At 48.3% G+C, this 20,384-nt stretch overlaps 1 protein-coding gene across 1 annotated transcript in view; it reads right to left on the reverse strand.

Moving 5' to 3' along the window:
• The window catches only part of OTOF (otoferlin), a 167,086-nt gene that overhangs the window by 1,006 nt on the left and 145,696 nt on the right, over positions 1 to 20,384 (reverse strand). The window contains exons 33-44 of the mRNA XM_084833256.1: positions 19,741 to 19,807; positions 15,226 to 15,359; positions 13,601 to 13,735; positions 12,240 to 12,377; positions 10,949 to 11,076; positions 10,364 to 10,534; positions 9,361 to 9,521; positions 8,528 to 8,670; positions 7,146 to 7,234; positions 5,753 to 5,851; positions 2,098 to 2,339; positions 1,470 to 1,648 (exon numbers count right to left, since the gene is read on the reverse strand). Of these exons, the coding sequence (XP_084689382.1) occupies positions 1,470 to 1,648; positions 2,098 to 2,339; positions 5,753 to 5,851; positions 7,146 to 7,234; positions 8,528 to 8,670; positions 9,361 to 9,521; positions 10,364 to 10,534; positions 10,949 to 11,076; positions 12,240 to 12,377; positions 13,601 to 13,735; positions 15,226 to 15,359; positions 19,741 to 19,807 (1,686 nt within the window). The remainder of the gene's footprint in view (positions 1 to 1,469; positions 1,649 to 2,097; positions 2,340 to 5,752; positions 5,852 to 7,145; positions 7,235 to 8,527; positions 8,671 to 9,360; positions 9,522 to 10,363; positions 10,535 to 10,948; positions 11,077 to 12,239; positions 12,378 to 13,600; positions 13,736 to 15,225; positions 15,360 to 19,740; positions 19,808 to 20,384) is intronic.

Genomic DNA, 20,384 nt, shown 5'->3' on the forward strand with positions numbered 1-20,384 from the left:
TTGGTTTTGACCTTTAAAACCCTATGTGGTTCTGGCCCAGCCTATCTCAAGGAGCGCCTCCAGCAGCACCAGACAGGCCACTTAACAAGCTCAGCCTCGAATGGCGTTTTCTCTGTCCCATTGGCCAGGACAGCTAGACTGGTGAGGACGAGGGAGAGGGCCTTCTCTGTGGTGGCCCCCACTCTGTGGAACTCCCTCTCTAGGGAACTCCGCCATGCCCCCTCTTTAATGAGCTTCCGCCATGCACTGAAAACTTGGTTATTCAGGCAGGCATTTGGAGTTGGTTACGGTATTTTTAAATAATGTTTTAATGTATAATTTTACTGTTTTAAATTGTACCATTGTACATCGCCCAGAGTGGCCGGGTGACCGGCCAGATGGGCGATTAAGAAATTTAATGAATGAATACCTGCAATGGTTGTCAAGAAATCCTTTTTTGCTTTTTGTGATTTAGCTGCTGGTGACAAGCTCCATTTTGTGCAGAGGGGCTGGCACGCACTCATTAAAACCACCTGTGTGCGTGATAAGGGTTTCTAGTCTCCAGGCCTCCAAGGTCAGGGCTGAATTCCTGTCATAATTGGATGGACTGATTTCAGCTGGGCTGCAGTGAGAGCTTTTCACTCTCCCTTCCCCTCCTAGAAGCAGAGGTAGTTATCAGCCCAACAGTGATTGGCTATGGAAGCTCACCTCACACATCTCGAGGGGCGGGGGCGGGGCGGTATAGAATCATGGAACAATACAGTTGGAAGGGGCCTATAAGACCATTGAGTCAACCACTTGTAGGCCCCTTCCTTATAAAGCCAGGGGAGCTACTGTTGCTATTTGGTCTTCGATCTTCATCTTCAGGTCTGGACTTCATCTTTGTTTGGTCTTCAATCCGGTCTTTGTTTCGATCTTTGTCTGCTAACTGGCTTTTGGGGCTGGGAACTTTTGGATGCTATCCTTGAAAGCCTGGAAACTAGGAAACCTTATGATGATACACAGGTGGCTTTACCGAGGCGTGCCGCCCCTCCTCGTGACATGGAGCTTGTTACCAGCAGCTAAATCTCAAAAGGAAAAAATCGACTTCTTGACAATGGTCATCAGGGCAGACAGGCTAAAGAGACCGGACAGCTCTGCTCATATGCAGGAGCTAAGTAAGGTAATATGCTACTGAAAACAGTGTGGACACATTCACAGCCTTGCTCGCCACCTTCACATTGACAAGAAGAGCTGGAGGGAGCCAAGAGACATGGAATACGAAAGCGGAACAATCTGTCTACCAACCCTCTATCCATCCCAGTTTGGGTTGCCCCTTACTCCTGCACCCATCTCCTCTGCTACCATTGATTTTCCTGGAATCCTGCAGACCTGCTGGTGCCTCACCCCACCCCCATCTTGACAGTATTCCCTCCAGCTCTCTCGCCTTCGGGTTTTCCCTCCCCAAGCTCTCTAAGCAAAGCTGGCGGCCCACTCCCCAGTTCCATTACCGTCATCTCCATTTCATCATTCTCATCTCGTGCCAAGAAGGGCCACCAGCCCTTCACCCTCTTCTGCTTGAAGATAGAGACCATGGGCACCTCTATCTCACCCGTTCCAAGCTCCATGCTGCATTGCTTGGCTGTCTTAGCCCCACGTGGGAAGCGGTTCAAGTCGAGCTCAATGCCTCCTGTGGGAGGGGGAGAGAAAGGAGCAATATTGCAGGTTCTTACAGCTAAGGAGTGGGGAGAGCTTGAGCTACCCTTTCTGGGGATAAGCCTGGACAGTCAGTAGCTGCGGGATGTTCCTGACATATCTCCTTTGCTGGGAATTATTCTCTGCCCCACATTTTAATTCAAGCTGAAAAAAAATGTGGGGCTTGTAATTCTTCTCTTAGGTGAGAATTCTGAACCTCCAAAGCTAATTTATGAGCCTTGGATTAATAAGTTTCACCAGCAGGTAAACCCATGCAGTTTGGGAATGCAAACTACAGGTCATCTCCCTGCAGCCTTACCCTGTCAGTTCATAATCCCTGGCAGACAGGACCCCTGCATTTCTGGTGCTCTCTCTGAACCAGGGGGCAGCCACCTTGCCCCATGCCGACCCTGGGGATTATCAGTCAAAGCCCTTGTTACGCACCGAGGAAGTCATCAGCGGAAAAGTGGTCGGCATCCCACACCTGTAGCGTGAGTCGGGCCGGAATCTTGTACTCGGTCTCGTCCCAGGAGAACATGGACTCTTTCTTAGAGATGACGATCTTCTCCTCAGCTGCAAGGTAGTCGAAAGGAAAGATATAGCGCCAGTTGAAGTTGCCCTCGCCTGTCAGCGAGTGGTAGTGGACATCCGTGTCTTGCTTGTCCTCTTGCTGCCCCTTCAGCCACCTGCATGGACAAATTACGGGAAGATGATCAGCAGAGTGGGAGCCTGGTAGGGCGATTTGGCAATTAGAATGGCTGTGTTCATGCGGGGCCAACTAAAGCGGTGCTGGAGAGGGACAGCAAACTGGACGGGGGGCTCTGGAGGTTGGGAGGACTCACTTTCAGGAAGTTATGAGAGGTGGGCATTAGGGAGCGGAGAGGATGTCGTAACTCCTCATGCAACTGTGAAGTTCATCTCATGTGCCACATAGAGTAGTAGTGAGGCATGGACCTCAGAGGCCCAAATGAAATTGAGCAAGGGCTGCCTTAGACCGCTTTGCATTGTGGTAGTAAATCAAGATTATTTCACAGAAGAGCTGCATTGTTAAAGGACAGGCCTACTAATTAACATCTTGGGTAGAGCTCAGCTTGAGCCTGAAGAATCTGGAGTTGTTCTGTTGCCCAAAGGCAACAGAGGTGGAAAGCTTAGCTAATTTGTTTTGGGAGAAGTGGCTCTTCTCTTTTCTTTTCAGCTGTCTGAAATGGCACATGTCTGAAATTGGCATCCACTCAGTGGGATTTGAGAAATGAAATGAATAAATCAGCTTATGTGTTCAAAATTTGGTTTTGGGACACCCCCTCCCCCCATTCCAGTACAAATTATTGGGTCTCAAAATAAAGAAATTCCCAGAAACTTAACATTGCTGGGTTTCAGATTTTAGTCCCCAAATGTCGGCTTGAATACAAACAAGGGATTGGCAAACGTTTTCAGACACCCTCAAAAGACGATCTGTTGAGAAATCCTGCTGTCAGAATCTAGAAACTGTTTTGTATCCAGGGAGTGGACTTCCCCATGGATTCCATGGGGGACACTTTTCATGACTCTGCTTTGTATAGCTGGAATGGAGCCCTGTCCTCCGTCCAGCTGATTATTGCTCTAACAAGTGCCATGTCTTTCTTGTTCAGATACGGGGCCTTGCTTGCAGATGTCTCCCAGTGATTGCCTAAACGCCCCCCCCCCCCCCCGCCATGCAACAGAAAAGCAAGCTGTCCCGTCAGCTAAACACACCAACGCACACATACACACAGACGCCCTTTCCCAGCCAGGCCCCTGTACCTTGGCGGAGAAGCGCGGCTTACAAAAAAGGGACAAACAGTCATCCCCAACCCAGTTACAAGAGCATGCTAAAAGGCAGCAGACAGCAGCATTCCTCATTCACAACAGGGAGAAGAAAACTGCCCTCAGGCCCTCTTACCTGGTCAGCTACCCATGCTCCTTCAGCCCCCTTATATGAGTGACCATCCAACCCTACCGCAGGCAAATGCATAGCTCAGGCTGGACAGATCGGCAGGGCTGCATCTCATCTAGGGCAGTGTAAAATTAATCCCCCAGAACACCAGCTCTTCAGGCAGAGCTTTGGCAGAAGCCCTGTGAATGCCCTGCCTGCCCTCCGCCCCCAGTCAAGTCTCTGCAGAACGACCAGCCTCTTAGGCTCATGCCTGGGTAGGAGACCCCACAACAGTTCTGCTGGCTTCTTGCATTTCTCTGAGAAAAAACTCAGATTCCAAACTGGGATGCTGTCCTTGTGTGGAACGCTCTTCCTTGGAGAACTGAGCATGCAACCTGCAAATGTTCTCTGCAGCATCCATCCCTGCTGGAGCCTGCCAGAACTTGAACCAAGGGCCTCCTAGTCTGTGTGCCAGTGGCCTTTGCCATGAGTTGCTCAAGGCTGCAGAGTGGCGGAAGTGCGGTCAGCATTGCCCCGCTAGTCACCAGCATGGCTCTGGCCCATCAGTTCTTCCTGGCCTTGCCTGATTATATATGTCTATATTTCCACATGGAGACTCTCCAGTGTAGATCACACCTGGCCACCTGAGTCTCTGCCTGGGCACAGCTGGGCTCCACCCCTGCCTGCCTGGCACCTTCATCTTCTAGGTGTCCCTGCCTCACAGCCTCCTCATTAGGAACATACAAAGCTGCCTCATTGGTCCATCTAGCCCAGCATTGTCTACTCTGGCTGGCGGCAGCTCTCCAGCTCACAAGCAGGTCTCATTTTTCCTCTAGCTCACCTGCCTGCCTGCCTGCCTGCCTGCCTGCCTGCCTCCCTCCTCATTTAATGGCTCTGTTTTGCCTTTGGCTTCCCTCAGGTCTCACTTTTCAGCTCAGATCCTGACCTGCAACAGACTCTGTCTCTTGATTGACTCTCTTGTGGATCTGCCACAGTGCTTCATCCTGACTCAGGTCTTAATCCTGCTGGGACTGGCACTTTCATCTCTCTGCATGCTTAGCTGTGCTGACAACCCCAGAAGGGAACACCTTGCGTGCTTGAGTCGATCTTTTTGGAAGAAGTGGGCTGCATGGTACAAAGGCCATTCGATGGCTTTGTCCTTTTGCACAACTCATTGGTTGGTGCACCATGATAAGGAGAGACTCATTCCCCCACCACCACCACTCAACGGATCGTGTGCTCAATAATGTACAGGTAAGAGCAGAGAAGCCACCCCTGTGCCATGCCATTCAGTTGGGAGCTGGTTCACACAGGGTACTGCAGCAAACCCAGTTTTCCTACCTAGAGAGCACCAGTGAGCTTCCTCTCTCTAGCAAGTGTACCTGTGTGGTAGAGAGCTTTCCCAACACCTCTACGCCTTTTTTTAGGTGTACACACATAGAACAGGTGGACATGTAAAACTGTAATGTGTAAAGTAGGGCCTTAAGCTTCCACATGGATTGACTAGTCCTGTATGTAGGCATGCGATGGGGGGGGGGGGGATGTCAACTGACCCTGGATCTGTATTTTTAAAATCATTTCTGTTTGAGAGTTCCTTGGGGGCGGGGGGGAATAAAAATGGAAAGGGTCTCTATAGATGGGTCAGAGTGCCATAAACCTCTTTTTAACCTTACCATGGAAAGTAGCAGCCATTGAAACCAGGTCTCTCTTAGGCTCTACCAATGAACTGCCATAAGCTATGGATTTGCACTAGGTTCACCTGATGGGTGGTGTGTCCAGCAATAGGTGAGCCAAGGACCTCAGGGGAACTACCCCGTGCATTATCCTCCCAAGCAGACCTGCCCCTGGGAGGGGCCATGCAATAAGCCTCAGTCAATTACCCCCGACATAGATGTCTGTCATCTTCTCTCCTGTCATGAAAGCATTGTCCTCCAGGACCACCTCATCGGTGTTCCAAATAATTACCTGCAGCTCATACCTAGCCATCACACAGAGCAGACAGAGGCACACAATAAGAACACAGAACAAAAGAAAGGGGCAGAACAGAAAAGCAAAGTGTCCATTACTGATGCCCACACGGAGGAGACGCTCTGCCCGTGAAACAGTCGCCCATCCTCTGCAGGGACCCACAGAGCTGGGCAGCACCAAAACCACAAGAAGCTCACACACAGAGAAGTCAGCTGGCCTTGCGGGGCCGTACGTACGTACCCCCGGACAAAAATGTCACTGGATTTCTCGCCAGTGAAGTAATCATCGTCCTCCAGGACTACCTCATCAGTGTTCCATACTATCACTCTAAGCTCGTATCTGGCAAGGAGGAAGGAAGGGAGACAAGGGGTGAGCCAGAGGGAGGGAGGGAAAAGATGGATCATGCGGGTACAGGCTCTCCGTATAAACTCTTCACTCTTTGAAAACTACCACCAGGGAAGGAGGCCATCATGTCCTGGGTTTCTATAGCTTCCACCGTGGCTGTTATGGGAACCTATGGCTGGGGTTATGGAGCATATCCTTTCTCTTGGAGACTCATCAAAACTCAAGTCTAGGTATCCCCAGAAATGGCAGATGACCTTTTAATTCAAATTGGCTTTTGGCAACCAGGGACAGGACAAGATAGGGTTTGGTCAATGCAGCTGGTGTTTTCTGATAGAATAACATGTGGACACCCACCCAAGACCTTGGAATAAGGCAGGTTATAAAACAAATATGATCAATTTTGTTGCCAATACTTCAGCCTCCCAAGGGAGCACACATTCCCATCCCTTGTTGGTCCTCTCTGCTTTGGGCTCCTACAGCAATAGGAGGAAAGGATTCCTGCTGGTTTTAATGGAGCCGGTTGGACAGCAGCAAGGTCCTTCATTCATCATCTTACCTATTTAAAACAGGCACGTTCTAGAGCTCTTTTAAACTGAGGCATGCCTTACGCAGTTGTTTCATAAATACATGGTAGTTTACAACCTATGGGTGTTATGTGCACGCGCACGCACAGAACCACTGCCATATTTGAGGGTGGGGTGCCAAGTGAGTTGGTTTCCCCATCCCCAATTTCCTCACATTTCAATTCATGACAAGAAACAGACTTGCAAAATGAAAACTGGGTCAGTTTGGGACATGGCGAATGGTAGGGGGATATTCCCAAGACCAAGACTCTCCCCACCATAGTTGTAAGGGGACTTCAGCAGGGAAGGACAAACAATGAGAATCGGCCCTTACAGCCTGGGCCACTTTCCCTGTTACCAAATTCCTGCACAGAAGCTACTGTCATGTAGAAATGTGGTAATGAATGTAGCCCTCAGAGGGAGACTTTGAGATACAATATTTTGTAGAAGTCCCATATAAATAATAAAATGTCTGTTTCCAGGATCTTTATCCAACCATCCCATTACATATGTGACCTGTACACAGACTATTCCTTCCTTTGCTTATAATCTCATCCATTAGCGCTCTCTCTCTCTCTCTGTGCAATCAGCCAGACTTTCACATGCCATCCATTCTTTTCCTTCCTTCTGCTCCTGGAAGGATTTCACAGATTCTGGCATGCAGTGATCCCAGTTTTGGGGGGCTCAGATGGATCTCAGTTCCCCAACCCAGAATAAAACATTACTTCTTCGGCTTCCTTGGTGAGATGTCGATGGCAGAGCCTGGTGCCGGCATGTCCATGGGGAACATGTCCACCCACAACTCCAGCCGTCCCTGTAATGTCAGAAAGACCCAGTTACTGGCTCCCAAGGTCCCCTATATTGGACCCACTCCCAGACCCAGCCTCTTGCCACTCAGTTCTCTTTTGGACGCCCAGTGCATCCCCATTCCCCCTGCTGGATCAAGCCAAAAGCCCACTTAGCTTGTTATCCCATTTCTAACCACGAACAGCAAGACACATCCTGGAAGCCCACAAGCAACTTCCGTTCAAAGGTACACTGCCTCTGGACAGAAGGGGTCCATTGCTTCGTTGTAGCTAATAGCTAATAACTCTCTCCTCCATGAACCTATTTAAGAACATAAGAAAGCCTTGCTGGATCAGACCCAGGGTCCATCCAGTCCAGCATTCTGTTCACACAGTGGCCAGCCAGCTCTCGACCAGGAAGGAACCCACAAGCAGGGCATGAGCGCAACAGCACCCTCCCACCCATGTTCCCCAGCAGCTGGTGTACATAGGCTCGCTGCCTCAGGTACTGGAGGTGGCACATAGCCATCGGGACCAGTAGCCATGATAGCCTTCTCCTCCAGGATTTGCATTTACATCTAATTTACATGTGGACAACCTGTGGTCCATGGGCTACATGCAGCCCTTGGAGCCCTTCTTTGTGGTCTGCAGTGGGTTCCCAAGCCCCACGCCCCACCAGGTTTGCACTCCTCAAGCCTGCCACGCCCCATTAGTTGGACTGGTGGGAGTGCGATTGTGAAGGGGAGGATGGTGGGGAGGGATGATTCTCCTTGCACGCGGCCCTACCCAGCACAATCACGATCCCACACCAGCCTGCCAAAGAGCACGATGTCAGTGGGGAAGACACAGTCTCGTAGCCTGTCCTCCCCATTTAAATTGTACAACCCCCTCCTACCCAGCTGATGGGCCCTGGGAAAAGCTGTTCCCAGCACCAATCAGCTGGGCAGCGGGGTTGGGGGTAGGCACTCTGGTATCTCAGCACAGGGAGGTGGTCCCTCACCAAAAAAAGTTGCCAGCCCTGGAATAATCCCCTTTTAAAGCTGTTTTAGCCAGTGGCCAACACCACATTTTGTGGCAAAATCTGCAACTGTCTGAATCAAGCTCCTTGGAACTAAGATGGCATCCAGAGTCTGGTATGGTGAGGGACCATATGGGAGATAGGAAATCAACAGTAGCGGGAAATGTATTCCTTGCGGGGGCGGGGGGCTGTACTTGGCATTCATGGGAAGGAGCATACAGGGACCATAGAGATGTGCAAAGAGGGAGTTGAAGTGTGAGTCCTCTACACCAGCAAGTGTGCAGGCTAGAGGGGTGCCAGGTACCTGTTCAATGCCTGGCTTGTCTGGATTGAGCAAGCGCCGTGTTTCCACATGCTCAGGCACTAGCTTGCAGCCTGCACGGGGGATCTCTTCCCAGTGGTGCAACACCGTCAGTGCCAGGTGCTCGTCCGTCTGCTTTTTCTGACCTGCAGGCAGGGAGAGCAAAGACGACAAGGTACTAAGAGGGAGAGACAGACAGACAGACAGACAGACAGACAGACAGAGAGCGCAGCAGGCCAAGGGTGCAGCAGTAGAGAAATCTACACAACCCTTAAAAAAATGTGACTCACACCATCAGTATATGTCACTTTTGGAATACCAATGATTTTGTAGGGAGAGCTGCATCTGAACAAGACGTTTAACCCAAAACCAAGGTAAAGTTCCATGTTAAGATCAGTGGAATGGGGCAACCTGTATACATTATGCAAACTTCCATGGATTTGCTTGTTCTTTGAATAACTTATTTTGCTTATGGCAGTCACCAGGAAAGATAAGATGGTAAAGTAGGACACTCACTGATGCCTGGCCCTGCCAACTCCCTACCCCACCACTCAAAATATTGCTTTCTCCCACCCTTTACTTCCAAGATTTCTCTAGTTTTTGCAGACATACTTTCAAGCCTATCTTTACAGCCTTGAGGGTTAGGACCTTGCTTTTTGAAAAATAATAAATATTAGGTTCGAAAGATGCTGAATTCATTGCCCGGTACAAAAAACCATGACTTTTGCAGTATGATTACACGATTGTAATGCGCTGGTTATAAGATCCATGCACCATGCTCCTAAACATATTGACTCAGAAGTTATTGACACCCACTGATTCCAACCCTTACTTACCATTTTCATCCTCCACTTCTGTAGGGCCAGTGAAGACCCGGTTGGTCACCTTCACCCTGCCACCAGGGCCGTAGTGGGGCCCATCCAATTTGCCCTCTTTACATAGCTTGGATAAGATCTGGGTAGGCTTTTGGGGGTCCCGCCAGATATTGTAACCATGGCTGTGGGCAGAAATGAGAGTCTGTCAGATGAAGTCCTCAGCTTCTCCATGGCTCAGTTATCACAGACATTCTTCTATTCATATATATAATCACTCTTCAAATTAAGAGTGTAAGTTGTCTCACACTCTTAATTTGAAGAGTGATTTGCAACATGGATTTCTGAGTTCGTAGGAATTCTAATTCAGAAGGAAAACAGCCTTTTTTTGTTATTGCTATGGTTAAGCAATGGAGAGTTGGAGAAACCCTTACCGATCTACTGCAAATCAGGGATCTTCCAGGAGATTCCTGTCAGCCTCATGACCACCCCCGCCCAGGCCTTTTGTTGTGAGGTGCTCTTTGCACAAGAGACGCCGTCACGACCTAACTATTTTAGCAATTATATTGTTTTATGCTGCACTTTGTGGTTTTAATTTTTGTGAACTGCCCAGAGATTCGGCTATTGGGCAGTATAGAAATGAAATACATAAAATAAAATAAAATAAAATAGTAGTTAACTTTAGCGAGAACAAGCTAAAATGGCTGCCAAAGCCATTTCTCTGGTTCCCTAGAGAAACTGCATGGAAGAGGCCTACATGCCAGTTAAGGTCTACAAGGCTGAAGTGGCTATGGAACAGCTGTGATGAATGGGCATTGGCCACAATGCAGAATTAAGCACACTTAAGTCTTTGTAGATTGTGTCCTTTGTGGTTATCCTGGGGAAGGTTATGCTTGGCAGCCATGTCAGCGCACTCTAGCCACAGAGACCTAAAATGGCTGCCACCTGAGGTTGACGGCAAATCCACACAAGGCCTCAGTGCTACACTATTCAGTTCCGACTGTCAGGGACGGTCAGGGACTCTCACATGGCGTAGGTCTGGGAGATGCCGCAGGTTGCTCTGTGCTTGCTGTAGTATCGGTTCTCCAGGTCTATCTTTGTCTCACCAATCAGATCGTCTGAGCCCACCAAGTCCCAGTCATAGACAGCCACTGTTAGCATGGATTCCATGGGGAACGTGGCCTCGATGTCAAATGACCTAATGAGAGGAGACCAAAATTTGGGACTGTGAGGGACCTGAAAAAATTGGAAATGGGATCAATTCTTCCAGGTGGCAAAGGAGGGGAGGTGTAACACATAGGAGGGAGACATGTAAATGACCTTGTATAGATCCTTGGAAGGAACTTTGTTCGTGGGGTGCATTCAAGCATGAGAGGGACAGGAAAATAAATGGAATAACCCCAGTTGGGGTCAGGATTGATCAAGGATGCATGGTACCAGAGTTAGATTATCCAACTCATTCCCACCATAACTGACGATGTGCTGCCTCTTAAGTGCATGCAAAATTGTCTCCCTCTCAGACAGCCTTCGGGTACAGCTGGCAGTCAATCTGGCTTCCATGGAACACGGTAGCATGTGAACACCAGAATGGTTCACCGCAGGGCTCCCTTACTTTCCAAAGACCGGGTTCAGCTGCTTGGAGATGTAGTTCTCCTTGTCCTTGATATCCGTCTTTCCCAGCCTGATGGCAACGTAGGGGTCAGCTTTGCCATTGATGTCGGCAGGATGCAAATCAGTGGCCTGGAAAGAAAGCCCCACTGTCAGACAAGGCTCTTTGTAGGGTACACTGGAACGCCCCATCTTAACAAGAGAGGGAGTGGCTTGCCCCGGTGGAAGCTTGAAGCCTCTCCAGTTCAAAGGATTTTGGTTAACAGGGCTGGGAAAGTCTCTGCCTGAGATCTTGGAGGGCAGCCACTAATTGGAGTAGACTACTGGGACTAGCAATGGGCCAAACGTCCAGTGCCATTTGAGCAGGCGCTTTTGTATCAGGTGGGGCCACCGTTCAGTGGCACAGCACATGCTCCACATGCACAAGGTCCCAGATGCAACCTCCAGGTAAAGGGATCCCTCGTAACAGGCTCTGCTCAAGACTCTGAAGAGATGCTGTCTGTCGAAGGAGGCAGTCGTGGGCTCGATGGATCAAGAGTCTGACTGGCAAAGGCAGTTTCATATGCTCCAGTTGGCAGAGCATGTCAGGTGGATTAAGCAACCTGAACCAGGGTGCAAGGAGCCCCCCCCCCCATTTCTTTTGCTGGCCAGCCAAATGGGATGCTTGAGGCTTCCTTAGAAGTGATGTGTAGAGGCTAGAGGGGGGAGGCCCAGGAGGAAAGTGAGTATCTTGAAAGAAGAAGGCTGAGGGATGGCAGACAGGCTGGGTATACTTCATGGTGCTTCTGATTCTACAGTAGGACCACCTGAGCTTGCCACTGTGCCCCATCCAGCCATTCCCCATTATCTTCATAATGGCCTCACCAGAAGTCTCTAGGGCTGGTCCAACTGCAGAGGCAACCCAAGAGATCAATTGGGAGAGCAAGCATTTGTATGGGTGCCAGCAAAATGGTACACAAGCAGCAGACATGTCTGGTAAGATTCCCTTGTAATCTTGCAGGGGATCCCGGGCGTGGAACTTGGCTTGTGTGGTGTAGCTGCTTGGGTTGAGCCAGCTTTCTTCTCCTCCTCCACACTAAAAAGACCCCTACAAAGCTATTTTGAACTTTCCCATTCCTAAGGGGAGGATGTAGCAAGACATCAACCTTCCTAAAAACTTGGGAGTTAAAACTGAACCCAGCAGTTGAAAGCAAACAAAGATTGGGGTTTCCCTCTCATTAACCCAAATGCGAAAGTGAGCTGGAATGGATGTGAGAAGGAAGATGCCTTGAAAACTACATCTCACTTGCTCTCACCCTCACAACGTAGACCCGGACGAGCACGTTGATGGGGTCATTGTTTGGGATTCCCTGGAACATGCCGAAATTCGGGTCATACCCAGCCTCCTTGGTGATGTCATCAGGGAGTGGCACTTTGTAGACACACAAGGAGCCCTGCAGGATGAAAAGACATTTGAGCCCAGTTAAAATGAAACGAGCTGATATGGGGTGAAGGGAGGTCATTCTTTTCTAGAAGCAGGATGAGGATAATTGTTACAGGAGGTGGAAACCCTCACTAAGCTGTCCTTACTCATTATCATGAATGTTGGAGAAGCAGATGGTGAACTTGTCTCCTCCCAATCAACATGTAACATAGCTGAGTCGGTTCATCCCATTTTTTATTGGAGTAACTGCAGCCATTTTTCATGATGCTAGGGAAGTATGAACTTGGGTACACTGAAAGGAGCATGCTTTTCAGCTGACTGGGAGCTGCAAACAGAGGTGAAACTATTCACCCATCCAGCAAAGCGAACACAGGAATGATTGCCCTCAGTCTGAATTGGCTTTGTGGCATCATCACATCTCAAATGTTTTACTTTTCTTGACTTGAAGAGGCTCACTCTGTCACTAAGGCTGCCAGGCCCTTGCCCAGAGACGGGGCCTATACCTTTGATTACTCAGAGGTACTGGGAGAGGTTTTGGCTCCTCCCATCACATTCCTCCACCAGTCCCTCTGCCTGCCCACTACAGCCATTAGAATTCTATGTCTCCTCTGAGAGCGGATGTGAGAAAAGAAGGGACTCGTGAAAGAGCCAAAGATGGGGGAGGTACAACATCTGTATCCTTTCTGTGTGCAGAGAAATAAACACATACCAGCAAAGCTCAAAGAAGTCTAAACATTATGAGGCCCTTGAATTCTTCTACAGATTGGATTAAAATCTGAGCCAGAGAAGAATCCCTGGGTTACCCATCCACCCGAGTCTTCAATTCCCCTGACCCTCACTCAGTCCCCTTTATCCCCCAAACTCCATTCCCCTTCTCTTTAAGCAAGACATATCCAGCTGGGGCAGCAGCAATGCTCCAGCAGAGGGGAGGAGGAAGATCTGACCTCTTCCTTCCCTCTCTGGCACACTAGTAGTGCACCAGGAATAATGGCCCCAGTGGCACATAGGAAAGACAGACTTTTGAAATCAGACTGACTTTAGAAAATAAGTTGAGCTATTTCCAGTCCCGTCCCCCCCCAAGCCAAGCCAACATGATTTGGGATGGGTAAGGGAAGGTCCTTCTTTTCTAGAAATGGGATAAGCACCACATTCAGGAGAAGGTCTGGTGGCAACCATCCCTCATACTGTTTTGGATCTGACTGGGGAAGTTGCTGCTGCCGGCCTCACACGCACCTTGAACCTGCCCACGATGCGATCCTCATCGGCCACAGCGTCGTCGTCATCACCAGTCTTCCCACGAAAAAGGCTGAAAGTGTGCAGCCAGTCCTCGAAGTTGTCAAACTCTGTCTCCACCTCTTTGGGGTACACCTGGGATGGCAATGAGCCAAAAGATCAGTGAAGAAGGCAACCACCATTGGGCCTCTGGCTACCATAAGATCTGGTCCTCTACCTGTTTAAGAGCAACCGTGATCGGAATTGTCCCAGGGCACCCCTCTCTTGCCAGTGCAGCGGCTCTAATGCACATAGACTTCCCTCCTCCCGTCCCAACCTGCAAGTGTTGTCTCATCCATGTCAATAGAAGGAACAGTTCCAAGGGGGACAGTCCCAAGACATGAATGGAGCTGCCCAAAGCTGTACATCCCGCAAAATCATGAAGCCTTGCACAAGAATGGCCTGCCCCTGTTTTGTGGCCTTAGGTCAAGTCTTACTTCCTGCTGCGTTTTGTTGTTGTACTTTTGATTTAGTATTGTAAGCCACCCTAGAAAACTATTTGAAGGGAACAACTACAACAACCCAGTTCCTAATGCATTGGTTTCACTTTCGTAACAAGACAAGGTAATTTGGAACTCCAAAATCTGGGCAGACATTCAGATCAGGGATCTCTTGGGAGCTTCCCAAACTTCCCAAGCTCTGCTGAAATCAACTGGGTGGCTCTGGAGTTCATAGGAAGCTGCCTTCTGCTAAGCCAGACCCTTGGTCCATCTAGCTCAGTGTTGTCTACACTAACTGGCAGCAGCTCTTCGGGATCACAGAGAGGTGTTTTCCCATCCCTACCAGGAGAAGCCAGGGGTTGAACCTGGCATGCAACATGTGCTCTATGACTGAGCCATTGCCCTTCAGATTTTACACAATGCTCTATTGGGGGGGGGGGTGTTACATACAGATTATTTTGTACACTGAATTAGTGTCAACTATGCTGGGGATTTACCCACTAACTGTTAGCCATTCTGGCTGGCAGCAATTGGTGTCTGATTTAGGGATGTTGGAGAAATCTCCCACAGATTCAAATGAGTTCAGACTCCTATGAGTTTGGATTCCACAGTAGACCACCTTTTCCTATGTCACATAGATTCTGTGGACTTGCGGACCAGTTGTCCACATTTGCACTAATTTGCACATGAACTAATGTGGATTAGTTGGACAAGTGCACATTAGTGCTAATACACACTTGCGCATTAGCACAAGTGGAATGAAGTTCTGGTTAAAAAAATCTGATTTGGTCAATGAGCAGACAATGGAACAAAAGATGTCTGACAATTCACAAAACACAGATGGAACAGATTTAACACAATTCGTACATCCTAGTCTGATTAACTTGGGAACTGGATGTCTCAAAAATGTGCCAGTGGATTCTGAATTCTGAGGAAATAGTGAATTTGTGGTCTCCTTCACAGCTCTCCTAAATTCAGCAGGGCTTGCACAGGGGGTTGGACTTGATGGCCTTGTAGGCCCCTTCCAACCCTACTATTCTATGAGGACATGTTCTCCATCAATTATCTGACTAGCAGTGCAGAGCTAAACCACCATAAATTGCTCTTGGGCTTAAACACTTTTTGTCCCATTGGAACTCGGCTCACCTTCATCTCGTCAATCTTCTGCTTGTTCTTCTTCTCAGGGACTTCAGGCCGCTGCTCCTGCTGCTGCTGTTTCTTCTTCTTGTCCTCTTTGGATGCCTTGACTTTCTCCTTGATCTTCCCTTGGCCCTTTGAGCCTTTCATAGGAGAGTCATCAAGTCTGATTTCTGAGCCCCAAAGGAAGAGGCAGTGGATGATTGAGGAGAAGGGCAGATGGTGGGGAACATGAGGTTGCAGTAAAGAAGGAGGCATGAGATGAGAAACAGAACACTCAGCCATGAGGTGCATGAAAGCTGACAGACAGCTGGTAATAAAATCAAATTTTGCAGCTCCTAACTGGCTCCCTCTCCACCCAGCCCTGCGACAATCACACTAGTACTTCATCCTTGCTGTTAGTGCTTCAATGCATTCTTTGGACCTCGTGGTTCTCAGGTGATACAAACCAGGAGTGAGTTCACTGTAGCAAATGGGCTTGCACTGATGTGAAGTGTAAGAAAAGTTAGGTCTGCAATTTCAGTCAAGAGGGCAGCCACCACGGTTGCCCTCCCTCGGGGGGCGGCATGGGGGTGGAATCAGCAACTGTTATTCTGCCTGGTCAGCCCACAAAGTTTTGCTGAAGTAGCAATGATAGGCTGTTTTCTTTTTCATATGGGCTATTCATTGGAGTCCCAGAGCACCCATGAATCACAGAATCATGGAATAGCAGGGTTGGAAGGGGCCTACAAGACCATCGAGTCCAACCCCCTGCTCAGTGCAGGAATCCAAGTCAGAGCATCCCTGTAGATGGCTGTCCAGCCTCATCCTGAATGCCTCCAGTGTGGGAGAGCCCACCGCCTCCCTAGGTCATTGGTTCCATTGTCGTATTGCTCTAACAGTCAGGAAGTTTTTCCTGATGTTCAGCCGGAATCTGGCTTCCTGCCACTTGAGCCCATTATTCCGTGTCCTGCACTCTGGGATGATGGAGAAGAGATGCTGGCCTTCCTCTCTATGACAACCTTTCAAGTACGTGAAGAGCGCTATCCTATCTCCCCTCAGTCTTCTCTTCTCCAGGCTAAACATGCCCAGTTCTTTCAGTCTCTCCTCGTAGGTCCTTGTTTCCAGTCCCCTGATCATCTTTGTTGCCCTCGTCTGAACCCTCTCAAGCTTGTGGAAGCAAGGAAGAGTTGGGGAAAGCCTTTTGGTTAGTCTGGATCGCAACTCATTTTTGAGATTTGTAGTAGGGAACCCAACAGGGGACACAAAAACCCCAGGGGGGGGCACATGCAGTCCAGGGGCCATGTCCCCCCCCCCCGCACGACCTAAAACTTGAGGCATTTAGTCTTGTGTGCTGAAAGCGTTCAGGGTGCACAACATTTCTGCCAGCACACACATCAAGTTAAAGGGGCTCATCTTGCAACTTCCAGGGACACATTTGTCCTGGCTGTAAAGTAGGACTTGAGAAACAAAGGTATTTTCTGGAAAACCACTGAGCTTAGACGTTGCTGCTGAATGGATGAATTAGTACTGTTAGTAAAGATGCTTGTCATCATGTGATGCAATCCTCTACATATTTACTCTGAAGTAAGCCCCACTTAGGGATGTATGAGAATTGCATTTCACTTTGTAAATCACTTGAAAATGCCCTGTTCGCAATCCCGAATGTGAACGCGAACAGAAGTGCATTTTTTTCCAAAAATGTTCATCAGTTCCCAAATTTGCATTTGCTTTTGCAAAATGTGTCCTTGAAAAATGTACAACTTGCTCAAAATGCACTTAAAAAAAAAAAAACTTCTAAATCGCCCACATCTTTGTCTGTGGGCATATTTACACAGTTTTGGAAATTTGCACAAATGTAGAGGTTGTGCAACTTTCACGTTCGATAGCTGTTGGTTTTGTGCAATGTTACCGTTCATGCAAAACAAACGGTGCTCACAAATGCAAGTGCAAATCAAGGAAAGATGAGCAGCCAGCGATGTTCAGAGAATCCTGGCGACAGTTGCTTGTTCATCCTTCCCTAATCCCACTATGTTCATTGGGGCTTAACTCCCAGAAGTTAACTGGCTTAACTCCCAGGCACAGCATTGCAGGAGTGATCTTTTGAACTGTACTTGACTCTAAAGATGGCTCAGTCAACACAGGATGTGTACATTTCTTGGTGATAAGCCTACTAACTAATGCACTGTTTGCTGATTATTAATCTCTGACCAAATTGCTTTCTGCAAGGTGGCTTACGTAATTTTAATGTGTAGTTGACTCATATACCAGGATATAAACTCATGCTAGAAGCATAGAAACGAAGCATTCTTCTACTGTACAGTGTAGCTCTGAATACCCTGAACAAGGCTGTCTGCTCTACAGATGCTGGTCTGTAAGCTTCAGGGGTGGGTCATAATGCTAACCTCAAAGAAGTGAACATCATGAGCCCCCTGAATCCTGCTTTCTCCTCCTCTCCTCTTCCTGAAGCTGGATGGCTTGTTGTTAGAACAGGGGAGGTGGCTTGTAAAGTCAAACTGGCTTCAGAGATACACTGAGCCATTTCTGATTTATTTGGAAAGAGCTCCACTTAGTTTCTGAGCCAATCTGGTGTGAGCCGGGGAGTGCCGCCCATCTCTGGTTCCTACCACCTTAAGTCTCTCTCTGTGTTCGCTCTCCCATAAGGAGGAAACCTTGTAGCTCTGGGATAGGCAGCCTGTGGGATCTTAAATCAAAAGACAATGCAGAACCCCTATCCTTTCCTAACTGGTCTGATGCTCCCCGCTCCAGATCCTAATTCTACACCTGCCAGCTTTCATGGCCTCTTTGCCAATGGTGGGATGATGACAGAAAAATACACACTAAGAAAGAACAACACATGCAGCAAGGAAACAGAATGTGCCCGAAACTTAGCTTTGGGGTCATTGGCAAAGAGAAGCAGACAAATGGAAAGTAGTGCCTATGCTGTAGTGATGGTGCCATAGAAGGGGTCTGCTTGGAAAACTACAATACGTGTCTTATATTCTCTTGCATTTTCTTTGTTTAAAAAATCTCTGATGCATGGTATAACAGTTTTCTCCCCACGAAGGTGACAGTGGGGTATCGGCCTTCATTGCCAACAGTTCTCAGTAAGATACCGTAATTTTTTTTTTTAATGGAAGCAGAAGTATTGTTTTCTATTATTTTCTTCATCTCAAGCCCCAAATATTTTTAGGTTTTTCTTTTGGCTGAGAATGTTTGTTCACCAAAAATACAAGTATCAGCTCCAATAGCAGTCACTTGAAATGCCTTAGAATGGGCAGATCACACTTTCAATGGCCGCTGTGGCACAGTGGGAAATATTACCCCATGCGTCTTTTCCACGCTTGCACTGCAGAAGGGGAAATTGGCCTCCTGAACTGCTGGTCTGTTGCCACCTCCAAGGTTTCCCTCCCCCTGCTTGCAGTCCCAAGGCGTACAGCCCCTAGCCCAGACACAGGTCTTCCCACCACTCTGAGAACTGGACCATAGAAATTTAGCAGGGAAGCTTCTCCTGGGATGAGGATAAAGTGATGGGAGACACTTCACTCGATTTCTGCTTATCAGACTGCTGGTAAAATGGCACTGGTGCAGCCCCACCCCTTGCAGAAGGGGCCATCTTACCTCCTACTCAACTGTGAGTTGGACCCTCATGGCCTCATCCCTGAGAAACATGGCACTTGGAGCACCAAGTCCAAAAGGCCACCACCAGCATGGTTAACAAGCAGTGTCAAGGCTCCTCCACATGGGTGGCTTGATCAACCTCCAATGAGACAGAAAAACGGACTGGCCCTTTAGGGAAGGGTGTGATTCATAGGGTCACATGACCAGCAGAGCAGGCATATAATAAGACTGTAGGAAGCTTATTGCAGAAGCCAGACTAACCTTCCTGCTCACTCTTATAGGGGCCTCGATCGTCAGCATCTGCTTTAAGCATCTGACTTTTCTCAAAGGGACAACACACTTTCCAAATCTTGAACTAGAATTTCACGATCTTAGAGGCTTTCTCAGTAGTTCCTGTGCTGTCCTGTTCCCATACCTTCCTTCTCTGGGATAAAATAAGATTTTGGAAGGGGAATATTGCGTGGACAAATGGCTGTCAAGGAAAGGGTTAAGCATCCCCTTCCCCACCATTTACTGATCTTCTGCTCAACCGGAAGCCACTCAAAATGCTTTTGTATGGGAAAAAAAAACAGCCTTCAGGAGACACAATCAAGGAGGTACATGTAACATGGCTCTTAGCCACCAAATTCCACCTAGCTTTGGATGGTTGCCATGTTTTAATAGACAGAAGCTCTGGCTTTAATTGCTGCATGACAGACAAATCAATCTACAGGCGAAATGCTCCCTTTGCTATGGAGCTGGAGTGATAAGAATGCTTCATCTGTTAACTTCTGCCTGTTCCGCAGCTGTTAAAACCAAGGGCACTGTCAGCAGTAGGCCTCCACTATTTCTCCAAATGTTGTGGAAACAAATGTTGGATGAACTCTCCTTCTCCTACCCAGTCCTCCTTTGGTCTCTTTGCCTTCCAGTTTTCAAAAAATGTACCTTCAGACATCTCCATCTCTTCCTTCTCCTCAGCTTCTGCTGCAGCTGCCTCTTGTTGCCGAAGTAGCTAGAAAAAAGATTAGAGATCATAGGTGAATATGGTACTGTTGGTCTTGGAACAAATGGAGTGGGGAGACCAGCTCAACCTAGAGTAATTTGGAAAGGCAAAATCTCATACAAAATTGCAGAATCAGGTTCAACTTGTATCTGTTGTTCATGAAGAATGGGAGAATGGGGGTCTCACAGCCTACTATCACAGAGGGGTACATTCCTTCCTTCCTTCATCTGGAGGGCTCAGGATAATCAAGTATGATGGGATAGGTGAATATGGCACAGATTTGTCTTAGAAAATGTGTGGTCACTACTATGATGGTTTGGATGGTCCTCCAGAATATGGAGTAGGCAGAATATTGGGGCATGCTGGAATGAAGTTGTCCCTGTGGCACAAATGGCCAGTACCACAGGATGTTTGGATCATGGCGATGGGGAATCATAGAATCATAGGGTTGGAAGGGGCCTACAAGACCATCAAGTTCAACCCCCTGTTCAGTGCAGGAAGCCTGGCTGATTCAAGATCAATCCAACCTAAAAAAAATTGGAAAGGCCAAGTACATCTCATCCCAAATGATAGAGTTGTATTCCAG

The sequence above is a fragment of the Heloderma suspectum genome, chromosome 1 (genome assembly GCF_057233095.1).
Source record: "Heloderma suspectum isolate Gila_16-S chromosome 1, 16-S_ref, whole genome shotgun sequence".
NCBI lineage: Eukaryota > Metazoa > Chordata > Lepidosauria > Squamata > Helodermatidae > Heloderma > Heloderma suspectum.